Below are 22,413 nucleotides of genomic sequence, written 5' to 3'. Positions count from 1 at the left end.
TATATGTTAAGTTAGGTACTCTGACATATGTTATTCAAATTTATATGTAATATATTCTATTGTTTATAATTTTTTTAAAAATTAAAGAATATAATAATTTAACTTTTTAAAAATAATTTAAATTGGTTATCCAAATCCGAACCGAACCCTCAAAGATCTGAACCGAACACGAAATCCCAAACAGACCCGAAAACGAAAACGAACGTCCACCCCTAATCACTATTATATATCCTATATGTGTCATCATAGGTTATAAAAATATGTGTTATCATATAATTAATTGTATTTTATATCTACCATCAAATAAGTAATCTTATAATTAATAATATTTTATAGAGTAAAAGACTAGGATAGCACCAAACCAAGTTTTTGTTCCCAAAGTAGCACTCAAGGCTCTAAGTCACAAAAATATGTTTCATTAAAGAGGTAAATATACACTTATACCCCTTGGGTTAATTAATCCAAATCTTATGGTTTAGAGTTAAGGGGTGGGGTTTTGGAATTAGGGTTTAAAATTTTATAAAAAATAAATACTAAAATAAAAAATAAAAATTTTAAAAACAGTTTCAAAAAATATTTTTAAATTATAAAACGAAAATTTGAAAAAAAAAAAATTTCAAAAAAAAAATTATAAAAATTTCAAATCTGAAAACATATAATCTGAAACTATAAAAAAAAATTCTTTTTTCATTTTTTTTATTTTTTTTATTTTTTATTTATTTATTTTTGTTTATTTATTTAATTTTAAACCAATGGTATTAGAGATATTTTACCTTTTAATGAATGTCATTTTTGTGACTTTCTCCTTTTAGTGCCATTTTTGAGAAATAAACTTCAAAAGGTCCTATTATTGACAATTGCCCTATTTTATACGTACAATCATATAAATAATCACATATATTTTTAAATTTCAGTGTGAAATATAAAAACCATAATTTAAGCTGGTGTTTGAAATTGAGCTTTGTATTGTATTTTTCTTATATATATTGAAAACATTTTTGTAATGGTTATTAGAAAATATGTTAGTAAAAATCAATTTTTGAATATATGTATATTTTTGAATGAATTTTTGATATAAATTAATTTTAAATTATTATTTTGATTTGAATATGTATATCAATTAACATAAGTCTATTACTTTTTAATATAATGTAATGGACTTCCAATTTTTTTAATAGCATAAGCCCATTAATTTTTTTTCCTAATTTACTGCTATCCATATTTTCAAACAACATTATATATTTTTTAACTGCTATCTATGTTGCCAAACAAAGAGTTAAAGTACTTCTACTTTAATAAGATAGATGGTTTAGTCAGCAAAAGTTAAATTTAAATTAGACAATTTTTAAAAGTTGGGATTAAAATAACTGTTTCTTGCTTCGTTTGGAAAGATCTTAAATGGACCGTTGTGTTTTTTGCAGTGGCGTTGTCGTGTGTGTTTGGTTCTCTTATTAGCGGGTTTGCTGCTAGGAAAGCCATCTCCGCGACGGCTTTTACGGTGACTGAGGTTGTGAACAAGTTCTTGACTGTCGTGATTAATGTTCTGATTTGGGATAAGCATGCGAGTCCGGTTGGGTTGGTTTGTCTGCTTGTTACAATCTGTGGTGGTATTGGTTATCAGCAGTCTGTGACCGTGGCTAAGAAACCCACCAGTGGTCAAGCTCAAGTGTTGAACAACAGTGAGAAGGTTGATGAAGAGTCAGTGGAGTTGATTCCGGGGAAAGTAGCTACTAATGTATGATGAAGAGGTTTAGCATTTGAGTATTTTTTTCACATTTGAAGAGGTTTCTTCTAGTAACTTTGTATGGTTTCTGGCTTCTTATAGTATCATTTTTGTAAACCTGTTACCTTTCATTCTCCTATCCATTAATACAAATATTCAAATATCACTAAGCTCGTCTCCAAAAGAAACAAAGCTATACTTACGACATAACATGTCATACATGAGAATGACTGCATTCATTACGCTACATATTGGGAGATCTAGAAGATCGATCCAATCCAATAGTCAATATTAGGATATACATCAATTTATTAGAATAGAAAGTTTATCATTATCTATTATATACTATTCCATATTAGTTTAGGAAATTAGTTTGATTTATTCTCTATATAAACTATGCATCTTGTAATATTATTTTCATGAGGGTCTAATATAATTCTTCCATAAACACTTTTGTGTTCGTTACTCTCATCAATTTGTCATGGTATCAGAGCAAGAACAAAACTAAAAACATCAAAAACATCCTTATTCTCGTGTTGTCTTGCAAAATCGCAGAACAATCACTTCTCATTCAAAAACTTCTTTATTCACGACTTGAAGAAGAAGATTTTTATTCAATCATAGTCTTGGTGTCTTTGCAAAATCGCAAATCATCAAACTTATTCTCTATTCCTTTGTTTCTCGATTTGAAGCAAGGAAAATTCATTCAACAATTCAGACATTCATTCATCAACTTTCGTATGGCTATTAGCTCACGAAGATTCAGATTTCTTGACGGCAGTCTACCGGCAGCCGATTCACTCTACTGTGAAGATTGCAAAGCAAACAATCATCTCATTGTAGGATGGATAAAACAAACATTCAAACCAAAACTCAGATCATCTATCTCTACTTGCAAAATCGCAAGCTATGGGACATTCATCAAGCTTCCGCAACGATTAGTGCATGAGCTACTTCTACCACCTAATTTGAAGATTGTTCAATCTCATACGTGTTACCACGTATGAGCTTGAGGGAGGGTATTGGGAGATCTAGAAGATCGATCCAATCCAATAGTCAATATTAGGATATACATCAATTTATTAGAATAGAAAGTTTATCATTATCTATTATATACTATTCCATATTAGTTTAGGAAATTAGTTTGATTTATTCTCTATATAAACTATGCATCTTGTAATATTATTTTCATGAGGGTCTAATATAATTCTTCCATAAACACTTTTGTGTTCGTTACTCTCATCAATTTGTCACTACACCTTGTACTACACACCCGTTTTCTAGTCCTTCATCAGCACCAGCCACGCCTTCTCTAGCTGCTGAATTAACAAGCGACTGCAATAGAAAAACACAGACATGTCACCATGAGGCCTAATCATTATGTAATGACAATCACTAGCGTACAAAAAATTAGAATCTAACCTGGAGTTCCTGTTCGCAGCCTTTCAGGTTGTCACTGCACTCTCTGACCCTTGAATATGATTTGTGTAGCTACCAGAAACATATAACAATAGTCGAACTTAGTCAAGAAAAATAACCCTAATAAAACTAACTTTCTGAGAGCCTATGTTTGTTTACCTTTGCCAATTCTTTTCGGCGTTGTGAAGTCAGTTTCTTTTCATTGTTCAATAAATCTTCTAATCTCTGTGTTTAACCATTTCATATGAGAAAAAACCATAGTAAAAATAGAACATGTTGAATTCGTAAAATATTAGTAGACGCATACCTTAAAATTCTTTTGAAGCTCTGAGCACATATCTTCTTTTACTTCCAATCTCTCTTCCATCACCAGTACCTTAAAATCGAAACTATACAATCATTTCTTCCATCCCACACTAAGGAAACTGTTGCTCCATTGGTTTATATGTCAACAGTAAAAGATTCCTGAAATCTACCAACTGCCTATCTGGCAAATCAGACCTCATACCTCATCATGAAGCACGTCACGCGTCTTAGTCAGCGCTTCCAGTTCTTCTTTCACCTGTATAAAAGACGCAAGTTGTCACATGAACTATACTATGCAACAATAAATATCTAACAAACATCATCTTTACCTGAAAGCTGTGATCTCCACTTGAGTTAGAGAAGTGATCTTTTCCATCTCTGCCACGCCCACCATCAGGCATGGTACTGTTAATTAAATAAAAGCACACATGGATTTAGACATTACAATTCTCTCAAATGACTTCTTTCTATTTTCTCTATCCAAATTGAAAATAAAAGTGCTGTGACCCAAATTTCGCTTTTTCTTGTCTTGGTTTTAGTCTGTATTTGTCATTTTACAGCAAAGAAAAGAGGAATAAAAATAAACTCCAAATTGGGACATATATTAAACAAAAAGAAAAGAAGCTCAAATGTGAAATTATGGGACTCTAATAAACTTCTCTCTAAAACTCACTCCTCAATCATCTCTTGTCCCTAAATGTAGACATTTCAAGTCCTGAAGCTAGAAGCAATTCCCGCAACAATACAGTTCATTAGTCACCCATCACGTTGTTTCAATCAAGAACAAATGTTGTCTTAGTTCTTAACTTTGTGTTGCTCATGTAGCCAAAACCGTGCATTCCTCCTCCTCAGGACATTCCCCAACCTGAGCTGCTCATATGAACTACTCCTCATCTTATAGATCTTAAACACATTCTATTGCTTTTACCATACTTAATACACCATTCACAACTGTTCTCTACTTCTCTCTTATGCTTCTTTCCTACTCCATAGAAAATTGTGACATATAACATTCATTCTCTCTCTTATAGTGAACCATAAACAAAGATGCAAATTCAATTAGACATCTTTATATCTTGCTTTCTTTTTAACTTTAACCATTGACTGTTGTTTAGTTAAAATATCCATTCATTGTTCTTTCGTTGCTTGAAACTTGTAATAAAGAATTAAAAAAACAAACTGAAAGTAAACAATTTTTTTAACCCTTACAAAACTAACCAAGCTTCTCTAAACACATTGACCTGAAAACATATCTTAAAAACGAACACTCAAAAACTACACTTTAATGCTTGAGAAGCTTATTGGCTTCCCTGAAACCACTAAAGTAAGCACCAAGAATTGTAGAGTACTGGGTTCTACGTTTTGCTTCCCCTACAAACATGACTTGAAGCTCATGAAGCTTGGCTTGATCACGATAACTGACCTGGCCACTCATTTTTTTAACCCTTGGCAATGGCTCAGCCATGGCTTGATCCAACCGCGACATATGAATTTCGCTGAATAGAGGGTCACCTCCCCTTTTGTTCTTCAAGACCTTTGTGATTTTCATGACTTCATCATCGTTATCATGCACAAAGCCTTTAACCAACGGCTTCGAAGTTTTTGCGGTGCCCTTTTCACTTCCTTTCCTGTCAAGCAAGAGATAGTGGTGAAGAGAAATAATCTCCAAGTGCATTGTGTACCCGGAGAAGAAGTCCACCGTGGCCGATCTCCGTCTCTCAGTCTCTGATCTTCCTATGCTCTCATGTCACAACATTCAAAAAGGTGTGCTCCTCGCCACCCCTCCGGTGCCAGCAGTTAACCGCCATCCTAAACGTCGTCGTCTTGCTCGGATCGAGGTTCCTTGCTCGCGTAACGGATCGCCATAGCTGAGCACTGAGAGATTGGAACGAAGAAATCTCAGCCGTTCGATCGTAATTCTTCTTCGTTCAGCCGATTTAATTTGCCTAATATGTCGTTTAGGTTGATTTGGGTGACATGGCATAATTCAATACTATGATAGGCTGATTAAATTTGCCTACGTGGATACTCTGTCATTAAAACAATTAAAACAATACTATGATATGAGCTCAACTGATGACCATTAAAACAATCAACCAGTCTGTTATTTTGATTTGCACGCCTTTAATCTGTCATGCAATGGCTTATGAGCTATGTGTTTGGATCATTCAAATAAAAAATGGTTACAATGAGAGAGCTGTGATTGTAATCTACTGTTGCATGGGAGGGGTGCAGCGGATATCAGAAGGAATATGTTTGATTGCGGTAGAACAGACAATAACTTTGGCCATGGAAGGTGAAGGGGTAGGGGAAGACTGAAGATGACATAGGCGGGGAAAACGACGTGTTTATGTAATGAATATTTTGACCTTAAAATATGTAATGAATATATTTAGGCTTGTGGTAATCATCATTCACACCTGTGCATCTAACGTTATGTACTAGAGGAGTAAACTTGTATCGAGAGCATTATTGAATCTTTGGAAACTAAGAATGTATGCTGTATTCCTCAACAGGTGGCAATTGTTCCTCTGTAGATGGTGCATTTCGAGTGTTAAAAGATATTGGTGAGTGGTTCTGGATTTGAACATAACTTCATAACATGTAGCTAACATCTTAAGTGATCACTCTTGGAACGAAGTTTACATTACCACAAGGTTCCATCTTAAACACACATTTGTGATATTACACCGTTACACACTCTCGCAGGTGCACATATGTTGTCTCTTCTTTTCTGTAGTGGATTGCATAGACTGATGCAGAACGGGAAAACAAATGGACGGAGGAGTGAAGAGACATCAAAGTATATAATTGTATTATTGACGCCTCCTAAAGACGAACTATGATCCTCTAGACCCTAATCCCAACCTAAGTTTCTCATCAACGTATGTGATCCTAAGCTTCACTTCGCTTTCAAACCCATATTTAAAACTCCAGAGAACCAACCTTCAGTTCCGGATCCTCTAGACTTAGATTTTAAGTTACAGTTTTAAACCTTTTCATACAAAACTTCAGTTAAAACAAGCACTGATCATGTTGTAAAAAAGTTTTTTTGATATGAATAATTTAACATTCTTTCAAAAAACAAAAGAATATCACCTGAACCCACTCACTGTCCAACACTTTCAGCTTCCCTACAAAAAAATCAAACACAAGTTGAAACATTAAATACATATTGGGTTTTATTAGCGAGACACAACAAATCAACAATTTTAACAAATAATTTTAAAATATCTATATAAATACATCATTTTAATCACTATTTTCAGAATGTACCATTTTTTGTTATTCAAAATGTATTGTTCTAATACTATTACCATACAATAGTTTGACTATTTCTATAAACAACTTAGTAAGGTAAAAAAAGATAAACACCAATAAAATTACCACAAAACAAGTCAAACAAATCTAACCATTTTTACGGATCACCATGCAGAAATGAAATTTCGATCTATCAATTAATAAAAAAAGTCTATAAATTAATCAAATTTAAAAAGAAATTTCAACCATCAAACCAGCAAAATTTAAATTCAAAAGAAATAATAATAAACATACGGTGTGTATCGTAAGAATATCACAAGTAAAAACAATATGTCGTCATCACAGTTCGCTATCTTTTACATTGTCCTGATTGCTGTATTTTCTCTTCATGAATGTATGCATTTATAATAATCTTCCTTTGTTCATTATCTATCTTTTTCACCAATGTAATTACATCGTAATATCCTCGACAATGTTGTTGTTGTTGTTAATTTTGTTTTGTTTATATAGTTGTCAGTGGCCAGGTAAGACCCAATGATCTACCTGTTAAAAGACATTGTCAACAAATGAGTTGCGTTAACGGCACGATTAAAACTTGCTTTTGTTGTCTCACCATAAGAAAGACCAATCTGTGTTATTGGACCAAAAGGAGATGTATGAGACGCTGCGAACCGCATAGGCCTCGAGCATGAATAACCATTTTTAATACTTTCTAATATCTATTTTCGTTTTATATGCATAAAACATACTTATCTGAAATCCAAAGATATAAGCTATGCCTATTGTATTTGTGTTTACAAACTTTCAAATTCTATGTAATGTCTTTAAGTTAAACTTATTTTCTCTCCTTTTCATTTTCATTTGTTATTAATTTCTTAAATATTTCTTCGGGTTAATAACTAACAATCTTATATATTAAAACATAAGTCACAATCTTGATTCACGTGTGATTTTTTTTTTAAATGGACCTAATGGACTTATTCCTAGAAAGTCATGTTACATTTAATCTCTAATCTTATCATTTAAATTTTAGGCTTACCAGAAGTTTTGATTGGACTATCAATAATTAGATTTAAACAATATGATATATTGGATTTATAGATAGTATAAATTAAATAGATATAATTTAATGTTGTAATACTATACCTCCATATGTTAAATATTTAAATATTTGTCAATGTTAACTTTTAAAATTATAAAGATTTTTTTTAAAATAACAAAAATCATATTATCTAACAATGATTAATCTTTATTACCTTAAACCACTGAAAACAAATTTTAAACTATACCGTTTATTTTAAAATTAAACAAAAACTAAATCTTTAATTATATACTCGATAATATAAATCTATGAAGCAAAAAGTTTAATTTTTAAAAAGATTTCTAAATTTGTGAAATGTTACAATATCTTTAAATATGGTAATAAAATAATATTTTACTAATCTTTATATATATAATTATGATTTTAATAATGAAATATTAATCCAAAAATATATATATAGAAGAAGATACAAATATATGTGAAAGTTTAAAAAAATCTATTCAATGAAAGAAATATATCGTAAACTTATTATGTTTAAAAAATTGATAGACACGTATTATAATATATATACCAATTTAGAATTAAAAACAAAATATGTATATAAAAATAAATGAAAACAAAAACCCGCACAATCGCGCGGGTTGAGATTTAGTAAGTTTTTAAATTCATAGTTTTATGGTAAACAATATGTTTTTTGTATTTATTCTATATTGTATCACTATCACTTGTGAGCAAGGAAAAAAAAAGATATCAAAAAGAAAATCTAGAGATTTTTTTTTATTATCAGTCTAAGACAACAACAAAAATCTTATATGAAAACAGAAGTTTAATCTAAATGCTAAGGTGCGATTATCGGTTTTGACTTGTTGAACCAGCAAACCAAATCCATAAGATAATACAGAAGTTAAAACAGAAAGTCGTACGTACCTATCTTCTCTCTTTGTTTCTTCGTTCCTTCCTTGGTGAGAACTGGTCCCGCTGATTCTCATATTACTACTATCCCCATAAGACCTGTACCCCCGCCAATCTCCATCTTCAACACCTTGGAAAACTCTTTCCTTGTAACCATTTCTGTCCAGCATATCATGATCATTCCTCCTCTCCAAACCATGTGAGTGTTCATATGCTCTTTCCTGAAGATGGAGCTTCACGCTTAAGTTGTTGAGTTCCAGAGAGGTTCTGATTTAGTTCGTGATGTACTACAGAAGGTGTATCAAGACGTGTATCAAGACGTCGAGTTGAGAAGTTGTTTATTAGGAGTTCGCCAATTATGATTGCGTGTGTAAGTAGAGCTTGAAAAAATAAAGAGAATATCTTGCTGAAGATAAAAAAACGTTTTTCATTAAGCAAAAATGTTTTGGTTGGAGAGGAAGTGTTATTTGGAGAGGAATATAAAAGTTTCTTTACATGAAAATTGAAGTTCATTAATGTGCATTTAATGAACTTCGAGAGCAAGTCTAAGGTTTATTATATAAAGAGGGACATGTTTTACGAGAAGAGAACCATCTATAGAATAAAGAGAGAAGAGAGAGAGAGAGGTTTCTTTGGTGTGTGTTACTACTTGGTGTCGACGGACATTCTGAAGCATTGTCTAATGGAGTTCGATGTGGACTTAGTTTGGTGGCGTTGGAGTTGGCGCTTTGTATGGTGGAGATTAGCCATCGTGGGTAGCTCTTGTGAGCTTTGTGTGTGCTTGGGTGATCAAGCGTTTTGGTGTGTCCGTTGTGGTGTAGTGACCAAACTGTGCGTTGGTGTGACGTGCTTGTTAGTATCTTTGATGTGCCTCTGGTGTTGACATACTTGATGACGTACTTTTCGAGGTGATGGAAGATTGAAGCCTAGATTCAGGGGAAATTTAGCACATACGGTTTCATTAAAGAGGTCTGTGAAGATTGTTGTTGTAGAAGACAGTGAGTTCTGGTGCAGCCGGATGGTGATCTATGCATGCGTGCTTGATTCCTAATCTCTATAGATATCTATATAAAAAAGAACGTGCCAGGAGGTTTGTGCCTAGTGTATGCGTTAGCAAATAATGATGTATTTGTATTTTTGTTCTAGTGATCAATGAAATCTGAACGAGGTCCCGAAGATATAATCCCGTTAACAAACTCTGTGTGTTTATTATTTTCTGCTCTATATTTCTAACTCACCCACACTTATTACATTTCCTTCTCTGAATAATGATTATCCCTTCTCCTCTCATGAGACCTATCCCGCTCCCGTGACCTATCACTAAACCGATCCCTTTTATAACCAAAATCACTTCTCCCATCAGGGCTTTGGGGTTGAAACCTCCCTTGACCACCTGTATTCAACCATCCACCAAATCTTGTTGTCACCTCGTTCACACGCACTACACGCCCACCAATACTCTGATTAGAACAAGCTCAGTACCGTCAATATAGAAATTAAAAAAAAAACAAATAAGTTAAGCAATGAAATGAATGCTTCCATATTATAAATAACAATAAACATACTTTTCCATCCATTCTTGAATGGCATCATAAGCAGATCGACGATTTGAAAATGTAACAAAGCCGTAGCACTTCCCTCTTACACTCTGGTCATTCACAATCTCCAATATGTCAAAAGAAACACACAATAACCAGCTCAACACATTTATATCATCCAGTGAAACTTAAATTAGGAACTTGTAGCAACTCACAACAAGGAAAAGAGAGAAACCTACCTTAATGTAGATAATGGTGCCGTAAGTAGCGAAACCACGGCAGAGATCATCCTCGGTGATGTCGTAAGGGAGATGAAATTAGCATCGTCCACCGTCATTGTTACTCTCTCTATCGACTTAAGATTCCACAAACAAAGGCAAGGAGAGAGTTTTTTTTTGTCGAGTGCCCATGTAAATTAGATCAAGTGGTGGTAGACGAACTGATTCTCTGAAGAGCATCTCCATCTATTCGGGTGTGTTGCCTTTAAGCATGTGTAGTTATATCTGGATATTTGTAATTGAAATCCTCTGCTTCTTGTTTCTTTTGCTAGCCCGTCCGTTCGACCATTCCTACTTCGAAGAATATGAGACAAACTCACATCAGCGAAGTTTTCCTATATTCTTTGGAACACCTCAATCTCTGTCTCAAAAGTTGACCTATCCATCGGATTCGTAGCCATATCCACTAGGTCCGAACAATCCGTCTTGAACCGTACCGAGGTTATCTTCATGTCAGGCAAGGAGAGAGTTTGTTCTCTCTGTTTTGATGACTTTCTGACTCACTCAATCGCTAGTAGACTACGCAGTAGTTAGTTATTGGGCTTTTCAATAAAACCGTTAGTTATTGGGCCTTTATGCATGTATAGTTATATATGGATATTTGTAATTGAAATCCGTCTTCTATGTGCGCAACTGATTAAAAGTCATGTTCGAAAAATCGCCCGCGTAACCGCTTAATCGACCGCATCGGTGGTGGTCGGAGCTTAACCATGGCGAGGTGGAGCAAATTAGAGCTTTTAGGCGGATGACCGAGTTTTTGCCGCGTTACCCGCGTAACAGTGAAATATGCCGTCAATCCAACTCGTTTGACGAATCTAACCTTAGATCTATAAAATCTAAACTAAATGACTAAATAACAAAATAAATGACGAAATGAGTGAAAAAAATCTGGGAAAATGGTGGAGGCAGCCATTTTTGAGCTTGAGAAAACGTAGGATGTTGTACGAATCTGGGGTGATTGAAACATAAACCAGTCACTTACCATATGAGCGGAGACAACTTATTGTACATAGTTGACATATATAATAATTATAGATATATATATATATATATATACGTAAAGGCCTAGAAACTAGACCCCGCTTAATCCCCGATTTTCATTAACTCGCTAGGTCCATATGGACCGCCCGACTAACGCCTAGCTTAGCTTAGTTTCGAACAGGGATTAAAAGTAAACAACCAAAAAGTCTGTTATTTTGATTAGCAGCACACCTCTTATCTGTCATTCAGTCAATGGCTTATGAGCTTGGGATCATTCAATCAGAAATGGTTACACTGAGAGAGAGATGTGATTGTAATCTGCTGTTTATGGTCAGGGGGTGAATATCAGAACGAATATGTTTTGATTACGGAAGAACAGATGATAAATTTGGCCATGGAAAGGGAAAGGGGAAGATCAGGAAGAGGGCGAGGGCATTGGTAATCATATTCAGGCTTGTGGTAATCATTATATGTGCATCTTTATGTATTATACATTAGAGTAAACGTGCATCGAGAGCATTATAGATAGAATCTTTTAGAAACTACTCATGTATGCTTTGTTCCTCAACAGGTGACAATTCTGAATCTGTAGATGGTGCTTTTCTAGTTTAACACTCTGGTGAGAGATTTGAACACAACTTCATAACATATATAGCTAACAACTCATCGTAAGTGATACGCCCTCGGAACGAAGTTTACATTACAACAAAGTTCCATCTTAAACACATATTTTGTGATTTTTTACACCATTACACACTCTCGCAGGTACTCTCATATGTTTCTGTTCAGTTGGACGAGGGAGAGAAGAGACATAGAAGCATATAAATGTATTACTGACGCCTCCTGAAGACGAACAACGATCCTCTAGAGCCTAATCCCAACCTAAGTTTCTCATCGACGTATGTGATCCTAAGCTTCACTTCGCTTTCAAACCCATATTTAAACTCCAGAGAACCAACCTTGAGTTCCGGAGGCTCGAATATCACCTGAACCCACTCACTGTCCAACACTTTCAGCTTCCCTACAAAAACCAAACACAGGTTTTAAACATTAAACACATATTGTCTCTGACCAAATACATCTCCAAGGTTTTGCAGTTTCACCTGTCAAGGAGACGTCTCCGTCAAGAAACCCCAAAGCAGTAAAGGAAACTCGGTTCCTCACGATATCAGGAGAATCAATGCCTTGAATCATCTCATTAGTTCTGAAGAAGAGACGCCCTATCACGCTTCTGTAGCCTCCACCGGGAGATGTCGGTACAGAACAGTACACCACGTCCCAATCTGCACACCAGAACCCTAAAGTTTACATTTTTTATTCAAGGAAGAAGCAATCTGCTTAGATTCTTACCTCCGAAGATAAGAGGGCACTTAACAGGCTCGCTGACACAGTACTTTTGAAGCTCTCCAGCCACTTGCGCCACCTCCTTGTGTTGCTCAGGGCTAAGCGTCACGCCTCCATCACTGTTCGCAACCTGTGTGAAACACACCAATCCATAATCATCAACAACACAGTTGGATTTGCTCTGCTTTCCACTTAAGTATTTGACTCAAACCGATACAGACCTTAGAGAGGAGGGATGAAATGAGATCATCGGGTCCAGTACGGAGCTCAACTTTGGGCGCTGAAACGGAGCTTACCACGAGTCTCCTCCTGCTCCGAGAATTGGCTTTATACGGGATTGAGTATTGGAGTGAAAGGCTTGTGCGCTTCGAGGAACGGATCTGAATCCTGGGCTCGGAGAACGACGACGCGATTGTAAGGGAAGAAGCAGCCGTAGCCATTGTTGCTCTAGAAAGAGAGAGAGAGAGAGTGAAGCAGATAATGTGGAAGAGACAAGGTCGAGATGAAGAACACGTACGGTTACAGACTTACAGTGATCTGGTTGTTGCCACGTCAGAATAGAAATCGAAACAGGGCCCCACATAGGATTTCCTCTAGCCACGTAGGAAAGTATATCAGGCCAGCCCATTAAGGCCCACATCTGATTCGAGGTCTGGGCCTGCTTACCATCTGTGTTCCGGTTTAAGTTAACCAACACTTACGATTAGATCAAAGAAACCCGTAACCGACTCTTCTCAGCTTCAAAATGAATAAAATCTAAGCCGTTGCTTTTTAACGTGTAGAATGTCCTTCGTTGATTGGACCAAGCAAGCCTACCCTGGCCTCTATTTAAAGAATCTTATCATCACAAAGCCGTTCCGTTCGTACCAGAAGTTTTCTTTTCGTTTTTAATTTTCCTCTTGTAATTTTGAAAAATTCCCCAGATCCAATTACAAGACTCTCAAAACTCCTTAAGCTGAAGAATTAAAATCTGAAAACTCAAATTCCAGAGAGATTCTCTTGCTTGCTGCCTTTGTTTTTGATTGATCTCTGTGTTGTTTCTTCTCTGATCCGTGGTTTGAAATTTGGGGATTCTCACTCCAAATCACTCAGATTAATCTCTGCTTGATCGATCTATCTGCTGATTTTGTTTCATTATTTAGTGTGTTTTGTATTGTCAAGATGAACGATCAATCTAAGCTCATGAATCCTCCTTCACAGATGATAGCTCAACCTCCTCCGCAGAGGATGATTCCACCTCAGCAGTCCCTAATGAACCCGGTTCAGCCTCGGATTATGAACCAGCCTCATCCGATTATCGGTTTAAACCATCAACCACCGGTTATGATGAGCAACAACAACAACCAGACTCTGATGATGAATCCCCGGAGCTATAACCCCAACCCTAGCATGAGCTTCGGATCTAACCATACCAAAACGAACCGGAGCAACAACAACAACAGCTGGAAAGGGAAGAAGATCGTAACCGATAAGAGACCCCCACCACCGATGATGAGGATGTACAACCCTCCGCCGCCGCAACAACCTGGCGGCGGTTACAAGCCACCGACGCTCAACGAGCTCCAATCTCAGAACCGATTAAAAACGAAGAAGTTTTACCCGAAGAAGAAGTACGGTAACAGTAACAACCGATACGTCCCTTACGCTCCGAGGAACACGACGTCGTTTATCATCCGAGCGAAGAAATCCGGCGGAATCGCCGAGCTGGTGTCTCCCTGCCCCGTGACGCCGGCGATACTCCAGACGCCGATGTTTTCTCCGTCGAGGGAGGTTTTGGGAGATATGGCGAAGGAGGAGTGGGGCGTTGACGGTTATGGATCCATGAAGGGGCTGATTAGGCTGAGATCTGATGGACATGATGATGATGAGGATGAGGACGAAGGAGGATCGAGTGGGAGTGATGTGGAGGAGCACGTGGAGGTTGAGAGGAGGTTGGATCATGATTTGAGTAGGTTTGAGATGATTTATCCGAGCTACGGTGGTTATGAGTATAACAATGTGTTGGAGAGTCGAGTTGATGATCAGGATAGTCATATTGCGCAGCTCGAGGAGGAGAATTTGACGTTGAAGGAGAGGCTGTTCTTGATGGAGAGGGAGTTGGGTGACTTGAGGAGGAGGTTGCAGTATCTTGAGAGGAGGAATATGGTGGAAGAAGTTGTGGAGAATGAGTCTGGAAGTGAGGGGGATGACACTGTGGGGTCTGATTCGCGTACTAGTGGTGATGGGAAGGGGAACCATGTGGCTCGAGGAGAGGATGTTGCGGTGAAGGAAGTTAATGTGGATGAAGCGAAAGAGATTCAGCATAAACTTGAAGGTAAGGAGAAAGGTGAGAAGGAAGTTTCAGGGGAAGAATGCTAGGGAGCCAATGGGGCTGAGAAGTTTGAAGATGCATCTGAGAATGATTCTGTTGGAGAACGAGGAACAACTATATGATGATTATGATTACTTGCACGGGAATTTATGATGATACGTGGATGAGAGTGGTGATGCATACCGTTTTCGCTTCTGTTAGTGATGTATCTCTGCAGCTCTATGATGTATGTATATATCAAAATGTGCTTGTCTTAGTAGCCGTAGTCTAGCTCTCTCGTCGCTTTTAATATCTGAGAGTCAGGAGAGTAGCTTTCCAGGTGAAATTCGTGTGAAGTAGTCACGGTAAGCTTTCTCTTCTGGTTCAGATCGTTTTTACCTTTTATGACCTGGTTGGTTGATCATGTTAAGCTCCCCGGTTAATAAGATTGTAGTAAAAACAAGGATTGTTGTAGTGAAAGAACTTACGGATGATAGAGTTTTAAGTTTCTTCTTTTAATGCATTGCATGTTTTACTTTTAGTAGCACAAGAAGAATATATATGTCTCTTGGTTTGAGACAGTTGCAGAGAGATTAGCTTGAAGAGAACCTCTGAGTTACTTCCGGAGAGTGATGTCATGGCTTTCGTCCTTTGATCAAGATTTGTACTTTTCCTACTCGTCTCTCTATTTGGGCCCGCATGGATCAGTCGGTGGGCTATTTAATGTCCATTATACAGTCCACATAATTTGAGAAATGTTTACTTTTTCTCATGGTCTCAGGTCTCACTTGAAATAATGTGTGTTTCAGAACTTTTTAGAAATAATATTTTCTCACACATAAAGTGGATCAATCATCTAGTCTATCATTTTGGAAGATCTCTTAGAAAATTTTGGCAAAATCATAGTGGGGAAACATCGCTTTCAATCCTGAGTATTGGTGAATTGTCACACACTAAAATCTACGCCTAACTTTATAAAAGAGTGGTGGGAAATGAAAATAAAATACGTCGGTGTCTTTGTCTCATAAACAAAGTTGAAAATTGAAGATAACCCTGTAGGTATTATAATAGTAAGCAATTGCTTTCAACGTTACTCTTTCTATAACCAAAACATTGCAACGTTTCCGATAACTTTATAAAAATAAGCAACAAATCTGCTGTATCCAAGATTCTTTTGTGACGGAGCATTTTATATTCCAACAAAAAAAATATATAACGGCGTTGTGACCGACCATTTCCTTACAAAAAGGTGAAAATCACGACAATAACAACTCCCACTTGTCAAAAGAGGACAAGAAGAACCACTACTACCAGTAGTGGTCCAAAGTCAATGTACACACATTAGGTGCAATATTCGTATTGCATCAAAACAAGCCATCTATTAAACTTTCTATTGCATCAAAACAAGTCATCTTCATCTCATTTTTCCATATGATATTTACGAATACAAGCAAAAACAACTTCATCTACATATATGGACACTCTGATATGACTTTAGATATCTTCGGACAAAAGTTTCACTCCTACAAACATGCCGGACTAAAATCTTCATCAAACGAGAAAAGTACATATATACTACTTGATATTTAACATGGTTGCTCCATATCTAGCTAGACAGAGCTGGTAATACGTTTTAAGGAAAAATCAAGTTGATCGATCTACTTAGCCCCAAAGGGGAACCACATCTCATGGATGTCTGACTGGTACGAGACCATGAACAAGATGACCACGAGCACGGCTGCTACGCCCCAAGGGGAAGAACCGGCATGGTGGATGGAGTCTTGTTCAGGCAAGGGGACGTACAAGGAAAGTCCCCCGGAGAAGAAGTGGACGAGGAGGAGGAGGAAGAGAGGGGAGAGGATGATGAAGAACTTGAGATTATTCATGGTGTCTTCGAGGATGGACTCGTAGTTCAAGTACCACGTGAAGGAGAACACGAAGAAGACGACCATGAAGAAGAAACATAGATGTGGGTTTGGGAGAGAGAGGTAGTCTAAGTATGATGAACCGTAGTATGGTGATCTCGCCATATGTTCTTCTTGATTTTCTCTGGTTTTGATAAAAGTCTAGAGTTTTTTAGAATGTGTAAGTGGAATCTTGATGCATCTCTATGAGTGTGTGTGTGTATATATATATAAAGAAGTAGACTACCTTTGCTTCGAATAGGTATACGTTTTTAGCTTATTAATTGATTTAAATATTTTCAGGGCTTTTCGGGTTCTGAAGTGTGGTCGGTCGAGACCACGTGGATGTGGTCCTGTGGTTCTCTGTATTGAAACTTCTAGCTATTGGCTTTTTAATTTAAAGACAAATAAAGCTAAACTAAAGTCTAAAGGGTGTCTTTTTTTTTTTTTTTGAAACTTTTTTTTGAAACTAGTCTAAAGGGTGTCTTGTATATTTAAAACTATGATTTTAAAATAAAAGGTAGCTTGAAACATGTTCTTGTGCTCTAAACTGGTAGGGATATTTTTATTGAGCAACGGTTCTATTTGGATAGCTTACATAATCAGAGGGAAAAAATTATCGGTTGATAATTTGATATGTGATTGATTATCGCTAGAGATGATAAATGGTGTCGTTGTCCTATCAGCTACATCAGTGATTACGTTAATACTTGATTTTCTTAAGCAGAGTCTATTTTTGCATGTCATGCTGATATTATACGTGACATCAATTAAATTTACACAAATATTAAAATTTAATAACGTCTTCTCACTTATTACACATACATGACTACATACACATGAAATCATCATCATTCTTGAAGCAAAAATCAAGACCTTTGCTCGTTCAACTGTTATATACTGAATCTTAAATTCGTCTATCTTTGCAAAGTTATATATTTATTGCCAGTTGCCATCCTCCACAATCTTTAACCTTCAAAGCTATAACATTGGTGGTCCACACTGTACCGGGACTTTTCTCCTTTGCACTTGGTCTATGGCACCTCTTATTAACCATATAAATGTATATTTACAACATTATTCAACTGTTACATTCATATTTGCAATGTAGTGAACCTTCAAAGCTATAACATGGGTGGTCCACATCGTACCGGGACTTTTCTTCTTGGCAATTGGTCTATCGCACCTCTTTAACCACATTCAATCTATTTTCTCTACATTAGTATTTTCCTAGTCTATTCCTTTAAGATGGACATGTGATATGCTCTGTGCAATTTCTAAGTTACAAGTTACAAGACGACCTTATTCTACTTAGTATCCAATCCACGTGAACCCGAAAGCCCACCCGGTGGGTTTTCTTGTTTGTCTTTGCTTTTAGGAAGAGAAAATAAATATCTAAAAGACTTGTATATGATTTTTGACTGGCTGTTATTCAACGGCCATTTTCCATCTTACACACCCAACTCGTGTTCCTCTGTTTTGTATTACCCCAAACACGTTTCATCTTTCTTTCTTTCTTCAGATTCTTACCATCCATCCACCAAACTCTTTGTTGATTTCTGAAACTGGTTCTCCCATATCACCGGGGGAATAGTTCTGATCTTCTTGTTGCTTGGGAGTAATGGTGGGGTCTCTGTTTGTTATTGGCTCATCTGTGATGGATTCTCCGAGCGCTCCATGTTTATGTCTGGATGCTCACACGAGGAGCAAGAAGAAGATCCATGGCAGTTCAAGAAAGCTAGAGTTAGGAAGCTCCTTTACTGGCTCAAGCATTGTTTTCAGGATTTCTTCTAAACGCGTACCAAGAATTGCGAGTAGAAGGAGCAAGAAGAAGTTCTTGATTGTTAACGAGGACGTTGCTGGGAACTACGATGATACCTTCGGAGATGTCAAAACGGTGAGAACTTTTTTGAATGAAACAAATTGTTTTAAGCTTATATGGCTCTCTCATCACTTTTACAACTTTTGCAGCAACTTATTAACTATTTCACTTACAAAGCTGTGAGGACGGTTCTTCATCAGTTATATGAAATGAATCCTCCCCAATACACTTGGTTTTATAAGTAAGTCACTCATGTGCAATGATTACAAAAATACTTGATTAGATTATAATTCTTGGCTTATGGTCTTATGGTTTATTTTTTGTTTTACAATAGTTACGTCGTATCAAACAGACCAACTGAAGGCAAACGTTTCCTCCGCAAACTCGGCAAGGTAACAAAAACTTAGTCTATAGCATCTGATAAGCCTAGTTGAAGATGTTTAGCTGCTTAAACTTTATCTATTGATCTACTATATTTAGCGTAGGACTAAATGTAGTAGATCGTAGCTCTTGTGAGTTAGTTAGAGTGCAGTTAGTGAGGGGAAATTGTTCAAGGTTGTAAAATTATAGAAGGTTTTGGGAGAGCCCTTTGGGTTGAGAGTTCTTCCTATGCTAGTGAATGAGAATAAGAATAAGCAGTTTCATATATTTGTTTTTATTTTTTGCTAAAATATATTTGTTTTTATCATAACCACTTTCTGTGTTGTGGTATATTACTTTTAATTCATACTTGTTTAGACCTTGGCATGAAACATATTGACTAGAGAATCAAATGAGAACTCTTGTGTTTATCTTGTCACAACTGACTTGTAGGAGAGTCAGGAGCTTGCAGAAAGAGTTATGATCACGCGTCTCCACTTGTATGGCAAGTGGATCAAGGTAAAACCAACCTCTAAATCTGTCATGGGAACCAGAAAAGATTCAAAAACTAATGGTGTTCTAGTTTGTTGTTTGTTATAGAAATGCGACCATGGGAAGATATACCAAGATATATCAGATGAGAACTTGGCCTTGATGCGTGAGCGACTGATGGAGACCGTGATATGGCCTTCTGATGACTCAAACTCAGAGGTTATTGGCTGAATAAGCATGTCACAAAACCACAGCATCTCCTTTGTGAATCCGCTTTTCAGTTTTTAGGACTTGAGTTTTTTTTTTAGTTTGATTACTTATAATATAGCCATTGAGCAGTGTCTATTCTTGACATGCACTATATATCATGATCAAGGTCCAAGTCTTTCAACTACTATCTATATATATATATTGATTGAGATAAAAACATATAAAGTTCCTTACATCTCCTCACCAAAACTGAAAATTTCACTAAATTAAAAAACTAATGAAGTCGTTCTAAGTCTTTATCCGGTAACTCCATGATCTGATCCTATCAGAAGCTCTTAGTATCATATAACAAAGCGGTATGTGACATAACGACCAGATGTTTCACTGTTGCGTATGATTTTCACGACTTCTCCACGTTTTAGCCCATAGTATTTCGCTATAGGGTCCGTATACTGAATACGTGGAAGCTATCAACAATCCAACACAAGTGAGTAAAAAACAAACATGTTAGCTACAGTGAAAACACAATCCCAACAAAGAGATCAAACATCAAAGTTTTGTTTTGTCTCCACAATAAACTAGTTTTCATTGGTTAAAGAGTGTCAAGATACCTAACCTGATTCTCTTGCACAGTGTACTTCTCCAACAAAGCTTTTTTCTCCTCAGTTGTCAGAGCTATATGCTCCGGAACAAAAGCGTGTTCCTTCACGTTCATTAGAAGCTCTGTCTCCTGCACATGAAACATGAGCTTTATAAGAGTAGGTTTCGAGACACAAACAAGGGAGGAGCAGCATAAACTTTCTCACAAACCTTAAAACTTTCCAAGTAAAGTATTCGTTTTGAGTTTGCGTCGGTTACAGCAGAGAGAGCGAAGCGATTCATATCCTTCCTCACAACAAGAATTGCTCTGAAGACGTTCTGAGCTACCATGCGCTCAAAGCAAGCCTTGATGCCGACCATTTTAACTTTTGTTTCTTGTAGAAAAAAGACAAAGATCTACCACCACCACGAGAAGGAACTTGAGCATTAAATTAGAAGAATTGAAAAAAAAAACACTTAAAAACAAAAAACTTACTCACAAACCTTATCAGATTCATCGTTCTTCTTAGTCTTGAGAATAACAAGATCTTTTCTTTCCATGTTCTCGCCGTATTGGTCGATAAACTGTTCTTGTGTCATCTCAAGTTCAGCATCCGTGACAATGTACCCACGATCTTTGAGCATATGGTTAAGTGTCTTGTTGACTCTGAAAAGCATTCTGATTTCTTCTTCGGATAAACTCATATTTTCACACATTTTTTCACAGTAAAAAAATCTGCAAAGCTCAAAAACCATGTCTTATTATATATAGGTCTTCAAAGTTAACCATAGTGAAAAAAGCATTTAAACTGTGCAATTTGCTAATGATCTTGAAAAACCTAAGAGGTTGCACATGTAATTAATGTTTAATTAATGTTGCAGACAGCTCTTAATTTATGTGTGCTAGACTCGAAGGAGGTAAGAGTCTAGTCCATGGCGATACTTGGGAGAAGAAAACAATTTAACCAAGCAGAGACGAGGAAACATATGAACAAGTTTTCACGTACCAGAGAGCAGCCAATAGTGGATGTGTCTGGAAGATTCCGAATGTTTTTTATTTATTTGTTGGTCAGCCGCGAAGAAGTCGGTAGGGTTTCACTTTATAAGGAAAAGAAAAGTAGAGAGCAAGCTAACCCTTTTAAACCTTTATTTATTACAAAGAGCTTTGGTCCCTTCTTTTTTTTTGACATCTGCTTTGGTCCCTTTATTAGTCTTAAAGGAAAGTTTACATAACTTTATCGTTATTTAATTAATTAACAGTCCCATGGATGACAAATTTAAAAGCACATGCAGTTGATCCTTGGGTTTACTCGTTATTATTTAAGATTTAATATATGGTAAACTGATGAATTTAATATATTAATGAAAGTTTTCTAGTTCACGACATCGATTCAGTTCGATTTTAGATGTGTAATTGGTTATAGGGATGGGCAAAATATCAAAAAAAAAAATCAAAAAAGAAGAAGTCACAAACACTCCCTTTGTGCTATATGCTTTATGCAAAAAAAAAAAAACAAAAAAAAGATTTTTTTCAAAAAAAAATATATATATATCAACAAATTTTTTTTTGATCCATAATTTATTTCCCTTTGACATGACAAGTTTGAATATCCATAACTTTACAAATTAAATCAAATATTAATATTCCTCAAAGACAAAAAAAAAGTCACAAACACTCCCTTTGTGTTATGCTTTATGCTTTTGCTTATTTCTAGCTCGTACTCGTTTTTTGTTTCACTAACTTTTTCATTGAATAACTATTTTTATACCATACATCAGGTTCTAAATTCTTCATATATATAGCTTAACTGTATGGTTATGACTTTTCTTTTTTTGAACAGAAGCTTAAGATACTAGTTTATCCAAATGGGATTCAGTCGCCTTAAGACTCCAAGGCCATGCGATGTACACGAAGCGCTTGCTATTGAACGCTAAACTAGTATCACGTAAAG

The 22,413-nt window shown here is 36.2% G+C and overlaps 5 protein-coding genes, 1 long non-coding RNA gene and 1 pseudogene across 8 annotated transcripts; 3 read left to right on the top strand and 4 right to left on the bottom strand.

Annotated features, from left to right (window-relative positions):
- Positions 1-1,743: 1,743 nt before the first annotated feature.
- On the bottom strand, positions 1,744-11,858 carry LOC103856886 (annotated as a pseudogene).
- LOC117132355 lies at positions 3,888-7,567 on the top strand. The gene is made up of 2 exons (XR_004455905.1): positions 3,888-7,103; positions 7,220-7,567. It is a non-coding gene; the product is annotated as an uncharacterized LOC117132355 (long non-coding RNA).
- Positions 11,859-12,083: 225 nt separating the features above from the next.
- Positions 12,084-13,316, bottom strand: LOC103856403 (probable plastid-lipid-associated protein 8, chloroplastic). The gene is made up of 4 exons (XM_033286089.1): positions 13,026-13,316; positions 12,811-12,934; positions 12,564-12,743; positions 12,084-12,481 (listed from the first exon to the last, which is right to left on the bottom strand). The coding sequence occupies exons 1-4, from the start codon at positions 13,242-13,244 to the stop codon at positions 12,291-12,293; spliced, it is 714 nt and encodes a 237-aa protein (XP_033141980.1). The 5' UTR covers positions 13,245-13,316; the 3' UTR covers positions 12,084-12,290.
- A 241-nt stretch (positions 13,317-13,557) lies between these two features.
- On the top strand, positions 13,558-15,631 carry LOC103856402. The gene has a single exon (XM_009133511.3). It carries the CDS (start codon positions 13,966-13,968, stop codon positions 15,160-15,162), a length of 1,197 nt encoding a protein of 398 aa, XP_009131759.2. The 5' UTR covers positions 13,558-13,965; the 3' UTR covers positions 15,163-15,631.
- A 507-nt stretch (positions 15,632-16,138) lies between these two features.
- On the bottom strand, positions 16,139-17,286 carry LOC103856401. The gene has a single exon (XM_009133510.3). The coding sequence runs from the start codon at positions 17,122-17,124 to the stop codon at positions 16,753-16,755; it is 372 nt and encodes a 123-aa protein (XP_009131758.1). The 5' UTR covers positions 17,125-17,286; the 3' UTR covers positions 16,139-16,752.
- Positions 17,287-18,405: 1,119 nt separating this feature from the next.
- Positions 18,406-20,115, top strand: LOC103856399 (chaperonin-like RbcX protein 2, chloroplastic). Of its 2 annotated transcripts, none has more exons than XM_018657012.2 (5): positions 18,406-18,895; positions 18,970-19,061; positions 19,155-19,212; positions 19,634-19,699; positions 19,764-20,057. In XM_018657012.2, exons 1-5 carry the CDS (start codon positions 18,620-18,622, stop codon positions 19,833-19,835), a joined length of 564 nt encoding a protein of 187 aa, XP_018512528.2. In that variant the 5' UTR covers positions 18,406-18,619; the 3' UTR covers positions 19,836-20,057. The 2 variants fall into 2 exon arrangements, with proteins under 2 accessions (XP_018512528.2, XP_009131756.2); XM_009133508.3 differs by having other exon boundaries at positions 18,412-18,895; positions 19,781-20,115.
- Positions 19,969-22,134, bottom strand: LOC103856400 (DNA-directed RNA polymerases II and IV subunit 5A). 2 transcript variants are annotated; one of them, XM_009133509.3, is made up of 5 exons: positions 21,469-22,134; positions 20,966-21,197; positions 20,693-20,878; positions 20,499-20,612; positions 19,969-20,349 (listed from the first exon to the last, which is right to left on the bottom strand). In XM_009133509.3, the coding sequence occupies exons 2-5, from the start codon at positions 21,176-21,178 to the stop codon at positions 20,224-20,226; spliced, it is 639 nt and encodes a 212-aa protein (XP_009131757.1). In that variant the 5' UTR covers positions 21,179-21,197; positions 21,469-22,134; the 3' UTR covers positions 19,969-20,223. The 2 variants fall into 2 exon arrangements, with proteins under 2 accessions (XP_009131757.1, XP_018512527.1); XM_018657011.2 differs by having other exon boundaries at positions 20,966-22,134.
- Between the last annotated feature and the right edge of the window lie 279 nt (positions 22,135-22,413).

This window comes from Brassica rapa, chromosome A03 (assembly GCF_000309985.2).
Source record: "Brassica rapa cultivar Chiifu-401-42 chromosome A03, CAAS_Brap_v3.01, whole genome shotgun sequence".
NCBI lineage: Eukaryota > Viridiplantae > Streptophyta > Magnoliopsida > Brassicales > Brassicaceae > Brassica > Brassica rapa.
The sequence above is the reverse complement of the archived record's forward strand: the minus strand, read 5'-3'. Positions and strand labels throughout refer to the sequence as shown.